The sequence below is a fragment of the Diprion similis genome, chromosome 6 (genome assembly GCF_021155765.1).
Source record: "Diprion similis isolate iyDipSimi1 chromosome 6, iyDipSimi1.1, whole genome shotgun sequence".
In the NCBI taxonomy this organism is placed as follows: domain Eukaryota; kingdom Metazoa; phylum Arthropoda; class Insecta; order Hymenoptera; family Diprionidae; genus Diprion; species Diprion similis.
Window position 1 is genome coordinate 6036582 of NC_060110.1, and position 8046 is coordinate 6044627.

Genomic DNA, 8046 nt, shown 5'->3' on the forward strand with positions numbered 1-8046 from the left:
AAACAGGATTTAAGCAAAAAGAAAACAAAATAACAATCATGTATGGTACATACATTTGTATATCATATAAAAACTTGGAATTTATTAATTGATAAATGAATAATTACTTGAACAGTGTAGAAATAATTAATAATTGCATTTAGCAAATGACTTTGCAAGCCATAGAAATAACATAGATTCAACCCTGAAGAGTACAAGATTTTAATTTTTTAGTAGAGATTCTAATAATTGATATACACATTGGGTACTTTACGTATATGCATGCATGTATTTATCATGTGTAATTAACACTTTTCTTGATGATGCTACAAACGTTTTACTTTAATATTGCAGTTTTTGGTGATTGATAATAATTGTTTATTTATAACGTAAAGGCCATATTTATGTACAGTATATAACTTTACGACTGAGAACAAAAGAAAAAAAAAAAAAAAATTACAAAAAAATGGTAAAGTAAAAGTTGAGGAACACAATGGCAAAGGATTAATTTACATAAGAGTTAATGTCCAAGCGTTTCAGTTTCGTGTGGATTCCTTTTGTTTTTTTCGATCACGTTTTCAACTTGACAAATAAATTACTTCAATTTCTTGATACTATGCTACTGTTTCCTGGCGCCACGGATAACTCACTTCCTTGCGTCGTATCACGCGGTGGACTCTGCAACATTTTGAAAACAATAGATGCCAATTATTTTCCGGGCATACTCGCCCACAGAAAAATTTGAAAATTCAGTTCTTAGAAATTCCTACCTTCACATGAATTTGATGCTTCAACATCGCAGCTCTGAGAATGAGCATTTTAGTACGTCTCTGGTACTCTCTGCCGACACTGATTGACTTCTCAAACGTCGTACTACGCTGATCAACGTCTTTGGCATACAAAATCTGTAATAAGAACGGGTAGACAATGAAAGCATCCCAGAAAAACTTTACATTTAGTGCACCATATCGAAAGTAAAATTACTTTATTGTGCGAGTCGATGCGTGCCTGGATTTGACCTTCGAGTATAAGCTGCATGAGCTCATCCTCAAGGGCGGAGACAGTTCTGTTGAATGCTGTAGCCATTCTCCTCATGTCAGCGCTTAAGTACGGGCTGAAGTATTGAATTAGTGCTCGATTCCTGATTTGAGTATAGAGAGAATTGACATGTGGTGCTATGTACATATCGAGTAAAATGTTGTCCTTTATCTCATCCAACAATTTCAAGCATGAGGCATACTTTGAGTTGTAAAACTGGAAGATAATATCTCTGAGTTGAGGTTCGAGCTCTAAGAACAATTTGAACGAGCTGCTGAATATGACTTGCTTTTGAAGTTCGTGTCTTTCAAAAGTAGCAAGCGCACAAAGTCCTCCATAGAGAGCAACATTTCCTGGAGAGAGGAGCTCAGGACAGTCGCAGTGATCCAGTGAAGCCTGGAGGAAGTTTCGCGCCGCCATTTTATATTTCGTGGTAGCGAGCTCTGCAAGTCCAGCGGCTACTTTAAGTTTGGTGATGACAGCCTGATTGTTGTCCTTGCCGTGAATTTCGGTAAAGTCAGGCGTGTTCTCAGCTTTCGTAACATAACTGAGGACATGGGACCAGTTTTGAAGGTAGACGGATACCTTGATAACATTAAGGCACATGTTAACGACATGTTTACCGCTGGTACAATAGTCACGTGCTCGCGAGTAGCACTTAAGAGCATTGCTGAGATCACCACAGTCCAGGTAATGGTCACCTAAATCGTCATGACCTCTCCGGATGCTTTCTTTGATTGAATTACTCTTGTAGTTCTTTAGATCGGTATCAAATTTTTCTAACTTCAGGGCTGCCTTCTTCGACTTAGACTCTAACCACATGTGATCGATTGTCGGTACATCCTGAGATGTTGATTGGGCTGCTATATCAGGCAGTCCAGGCGTGCCGATTGTCTCCTGCAGCTTTTTATGCAGAGTTTGATAGACTCCTGTGTTATACGTTGTCATCACATATGTAATTGCCATTTTCAATGCCTCCAACCGTAGTGTCGGACAATGATCGGCGATATAGATGAGCCTGTACAATTTGGCAAGTCCTGTATAGCTGTTTGCGTAGACTTCTAAATCCTAAAAAGGTTCATCAGATATTGAATTAGCCTGTTGTCGTTCAAAAAGCAAATTTCAACATCGATGGGATGAGAAAAGATTGGCAAGAAAGATTCGGAGCTCCTTACCAGTGAGGGATTTTCTACAATATATGGTTCTTCTTCTGTGTTGTCGTTGTCTTCAGTTGGTGCGTCAACTTGCATTGGCTCCATTGCATTCTGCTGTTGAATAGAAAATGAAATCCATTGTATTACATTCGGAGTGATTTGTACGACACAATACATCGGTTTGCCGACTCTTACACTATTAAGAGTGACTAAATGACATGTTTAATCTGTCATAGTTAACCCCAATTTGGAAAGTGTATTTTTTATCAATACTGCCGCGTTTAGGGTACACAGTAACATTGTTCAAATTGTATTTTTACCTGAAACAGCACAGCCTGAATCGGCAGTGGCATTCTGTTGAAATTCTACACCCCCGGTGCTTGCTCACGCTTTTTCTTAAAATTATATTGGCAGTTTAATTTTTATGCCAGTATACCGTGGACTAGTCAAACCAAAGGCGACAACTCCAATTGGTATTTTGGACCGTAAACGGCGTAAACTACCCGTGTGATGGCGCTGCAGTGCAAATGCTATGCCGAGCGCACACACCTTAGAACACGCTGAAAGAAAACAAAGAAATCAACTTATCGAGTCATGTATCCGGTTTTAATTCTGATTTCCTCTTCATCCGTGAAAATGATGAAAACACCGTTGCGTTTTATCAGAAGGCTTGGCCTCTGATTCTGACTTATTTTTCACTCGTGAAGGCGGTGATAAGTACCATCTGGACCAATCAAGTGGCAACTTTACACAGAAAATCTTTTCACATGTGAAAAATAAGTCAGAATCCTGAGTATCTGGTTAATCATTGTTCAATAGTTTCACCGAAAATTTGAATCCATGCAATGAATTCTGCACGAGTTGTCCTTAGATATCATATATCAGAGTATTCCCGAGTAAACGCCGCAGTATGTTAGGTTGCCTATCACTAAGGAGATCAAATATCGGTAAAATAGTAGACCTACCGAATCTTAATCACTTTAGTCAAGTTAAGTCGTATCACTTTAATGTGACACCGGAATGCGATTACAGAATGCTTCAGCAAGGGTTATAAATAACTACTCAACTGATTGGCCAAATCCACACATCTTGGCAACATGGGCAGTTCCAGCTCAGTCGTAAGGACTTTAAACCGCCTACGTCCCGATGACTCGTATCGATACGTGTTTCACTCGGTAGTATACAACCCAAACGCTACCGCGTTTATTCGGAAACATCCTGTATAAAACGTTCAGCCCTGAGCTAATATTTCCTCCGGCTGGGTAGGTCTTAGTGGGTCCAGTGGTCATTCTATTGCCTTGCACTTACCGACCCGTCTTGTAGGATCCAAATATAAAATCGAGTTGGCATAGCAGAATACTGCAATCCTCCCTTCCCCGATCCTTCAGCACCCTTCATCGTATCCTTAGCCGCGGAGCAATGTCGATAAGGTTCACATTCTTGGCAGGTATATCTTTAGTCAAGGGCCACATTATGGAACGGAAGACTTTTGGTTTCAATCGAGCATTTATATATTTATTTATTTTTTGGGGCGCAATGGGCAACACCGCCGGTGTTCAAACGGGCTGTTGTTCAATCTGGTTGATGTCTAATACGGCTTTCGATTATTTTTAGTGTCCAATCGGCTCTTGTCTAAACGGGCCTTTCCTAACGAAGAGAAAGAACTTAAGTTCAAATCCCTAGCATTTCGAAGTCCTAACTGGCAAAAGTTGTGAGACGGGTCACTATTATACGTTCAGGTTCCGAAATAGCAATCTGAGGTTTATAGTTTGTTGACCTACACATGGGCAGAATATAATTGAAGTATTCGAAATATTGTTTCAAAAACAATTTGACTAGTTACGTATAGCGAACATCTTAACAACTGCAGTCTTCTACGGTTGAAGAAACGTTTTTGAAATACAGTGGTTTTGGCAAAGTAGCGATATAACAGTTGAAATGAAAGTATTATCTAGCACTCATCACTGTTTCATTTCACTTGCAATTTAAAATCGTCCTTACATATGTACCCACACCCGCAATGCAATGCTTACCTATCCGTTTCTATCTCAAATCTCGCCGCTTGCCTATGTCACGCCTTAAAATTGATCAGCTGTGTATTTCATGTGTCTACTGTCGCAAAATCATGTCTGTGTATTATCTTGGTTTTGTAAGCCCTCAGTTGTCTTTCTGATCTCTATCAGCGATACGGTTCGTATCGTGTGCTTAAATAAAGTATATCTTTTGTTCGTTAATCATTATCTATCCATCATCATCCCGCCTTCACTCACTCTTGTCTGTCATCACTAATTCGCGGATCCTACATCGATGATCCAGATCTATCAATATCTCTTTAAACAACAGTACGAATCTATTATACACCATTTGCCCCACTATTTTCATACGATGCAATGCTAAAGTGTCCAATAGGAGACTCATTGACCATAGCAGATGTCATAGCAGCATGTACAAAATAAAATTAAAATCATAAGGTGATGTGTATCAGTTATTAAAAAAAATGTAACTATTTACAGGTATGTTATAATATATCATTTTACATTTTATAACTCATTTTATATACCTATTTTACATTTTTCATTTCAAATAGAATGGCGCAAAGCATTTTCATTTGTCCATTTGAATAATATTTTTATAAGCACTTTCCATTTTTCATTTCAAATGCATTTATGAAAGCATTTTACCCAGCCATGATTAGTTATTGGAAATTGTTATGAACAGACAAATCTCGTCTCATAAAAAGTTTACTCGCGACAATTTCTTATCTGAGAGCTGGCGCGAAAGGATGTTGAAAAATCATAATAAAACACATACCTTCGTTCTAAACGTGTCGCATCGGCACGGTTAACTTTTATAATGCTCCGGTTATATCGAGTTGTTTCAATTTAGTCTTGTTTCTTGGCTTGAAAGTCGCTGCTTGCAGCTATGTACTTTATACACATGCATATTGCATACCTATGTCATAATGTATAACGTTACATGGATAGACACAATGGTGGCAGGATAGTTAACAATGTAACTCGCGGTGGCACCTACGTGAAATATGTGTAGGTGTGGTAGTTATATTCGAGAACAAAAGCTGTCTCTGGAGAACATTTATCGAGGTAACGAGCTTTCCGAGGCTGCAAGCTTCGTGTGACATTTTACGCTATACGTGCTGCATCGTGCACTACGGTTAACCACGTCACACTTAGAAATTGATTTTCCGTCACTGCTAGAGTTTGTTCGAAAGATCGCCTCTGTGTACTTTATACACGTGTACACGTCCACAATGTGCACGTTAACAATTGTGTACATACATTGATTGCATATCGGCACATCAGAGTCGTTATTATGTCCTCTAAAGACTTTAGTACCTATAGATACATAGTCCTCGTCTTCGCCGGAGAGAATTTTTGTAATTTAAAAAGAGATTTTTCAAGCAGCTTAAATAGCCTCGGTTGACTTTTAATCTCGATCGTTAGATAACTCGAGCATTTGGCTGAATGGTAAGAATTTTAATTACGCCAACTGCACTCTGGACAGCTTTTGAGTTGGGGCTAAATTCGTTTTGATACCCGCGTCACGGAGCAAAGTCAAAGGCGATAGTAGGCAAGGCTCAAGGCTGCAAAAGTCTCTCCAAGAGTTCTCTTTTCGCAATCAGTGTTAATGTAGGTCAGTAGCAGAGGGTTGCAGCGAGGGTGTATATTATATATATTTACACAGGTATACCATACGCCGTATGTATTATACATTAATGCCGCCTAAAATATTTACTACAAGATCGGTGTTGTTTTTATTGGAACTCATATGCGATTGATGTATGTATATTACAATTGATCCGGTTTTTTATATTTGTATGTATATAGAGCTATATTAAATAGTGTATATAATTAATCGGGTCGTTAGTCAATTATAATATAGGAGATTTCATTTGTGGAACGTACGTGAGGAGTGATTTTTTTCTTACTTTTGTGAGCATCTGTCACTCGTGACATTAAATTATGGTTTAGCTGCGCGGTCCTACCCTAATAAATTCTACCGACCCGCGCAGACCGTGCGATTTTTTTTTTTTTCATATTATATCTACACGGCGACTTATTGTACGTTAAATGCTACAAAACCTAATTGGTCGTTGTATTTAAACTTTCTTAAAGGATTGATGGAAATGATAAGAAATGTGATATCGTTTTTATGTAAAGTTGTTTGTACCGGAAGTTGAGCTTTAGCTGTCTTCAACCTCAGTTGAAAATTTCGCTTAAATTCAAATGTGGAATTTCGTTTAAAGTATTCATACATAATGTATAAATATACTCAATTTGCAAATCAAATTGAACCAAGGATACAAAGCGTGGAATGTTTGTCCAACGCTGCGAGGGCGTTTTTTAGCACACATGTTTAATGTATAAGCATGTCGTCGCCGTGTATATATTTGTATGTTTTATATTATATACATATATATATATATATATGTATGTATGTGTATGTATAATGTATATGTATATTCGAAATACATGTAGTGGCAGCGAATTTCTTGCGCTCATTCTTGCTCACACCTAATTCCCTATTAAATTTATTTATATATATTGGAAATTCCATGTCAACTAGACCAACGATTTTCCATCATTATTTTTTATTTGCTTCAACATTTTTCATAGGGTTCTGCGTCCACAAAAAGCACTTCTCAATTTTTTTCAAATTTATACTTTCAACCGCCAATATTTCAGGATTATTCAAACCTATCTAAAAATTGGCATTTTCTAAAAAGATCAAATAATTCAAAAAATCTTATTTTTTATCCCGATCATTCTGAACAAGATTTTAAAAAAATGCCAACTTTTTGGTAGGTTTGAATAATCCTAAAAATCAACGGTTGTAGGAAAAAATCTGAAAAATATTCAGAAGTGCTTTATTGTGATTAGAGAACCGTATGAAAAATCCTGAAGCAAATAAAAAATGGTGAGGAAAAATCGTTGTTTGAGTTGACATGGAATTCCCCATATATATCTATAATATACCTCCAATTACCTATAACAATTTAGCAAACTCTGCACCTAAACCTCTGAACATTACCGTATAATCTTGTGTGCGTGTAATCTGTATAATGAAAACGAAACTGTAATGTTTCTGCATTTTGTGTCATTACAATATGTATAAACATTTGGTAGTGATTAATCACGATTTGCACACACACACATATACACAGGTTTATACCCTAATATTTCGTTAGTTCAGAACTTTATATTTAAGTAAAGTTTAACAATTGATCTATAATTATATATAATTTAGTAATTCATGTTTCCTAATTAAGTAAGCAGTCTATACTGAATTCGCTGGCGAGTATGTGGAAAACCCTGCGAATATAATCACGTATGAATGAATGAAAATGTATGTATGTACTAGTGTGCTAATTAAGTTCGCTCCCGCGTACAAGTATATACGTATGCGTAATATACATAGTGGAAACATGTAGGTATGTAAAACGGAATGTGCAGACGTGTGTACATGTATATGTACAGTGTTTTGTAGAAATGTGTGTGTATATGCAGAGTACGACTGTGTTAGGTATGGTTAGGTTATGCGAGAGTAATTAGTGTGCAGTATATACGTGTGGGTCACCTCCATGGAGAAACTTTTAAAGGGGATGACCCAGGATGAAAAAAAAGAGAGGAGCTGGAACAAGGGAGCGAATGAATCGAGTAGGGGTGAGCTGAATCGCATTGCGAAGTACCTGTAATGACGGCCCCTGGAGATTACTGCGAAGCTTACGTAGAATTCAATTCGGTAATTGGAAGGCAGTGTTTCGTTTTCGTCTTTTTTTTTGATCGTGAACTTACAATTTTTATACAATCACAATGGGGTGAGGGTAAAAATATAGAAAGATCAAAAAATCTAAGGG

At 37.3% G+C, this 8046-nt stretch overlaps 1 protein-coding gene across 1 annotated transcript; it reads right to left on the reverse strand.

The window, feature by feature from the left end:
- Window positions 1–245: 245 nt before the first annotated feature.
- On the reverse strand, window positions 246–2640 carry LOC124406851 (COP9 signalosome complex subunit 1). Its single transcript, XM_046882492.1, has 5 exons — window positions 2492–2640; window positions 2193–2285; window positions 964–2085; window positions 750–884; window positions 246–657 (listed from the first exon to the last, which is right to left on the reverse strand). Exons 1-5 carry the CDS (start codon window positions 2522–2524, stop codon window positions 580–582), a joined length of 1461 nt encoding a protein of 486 aa, XP_046738448.1. The 5' UTR covers window positions 2525–2640; the 3' UTR covers window positions 246–579.
- Window positions 2641–8046: the final 5406 nt, after the last annotated feature.

Coding starts and splice junctions, on each gene's coding strand:
- LOC124406851 (XM_046882492.1), bottom strand. CDS start 2,524: ATGCCACTGCCGATTCAGGCTGTGCTGTTTCAG. Junction 2,086..2,192: donor TTGTAGAAAATCCCTCACTG/GTAAGGAGCTCC, acceptor GAACCTTTTTAG/GATTTAGAAGTCTACGCAAA. Junction 658..749: donor AGCATCAAATTCATGTGAAG/GTAGGAATTTCT, acceptor AAAATGTTGCAG/AGTCCACCGCGTGATACGAC.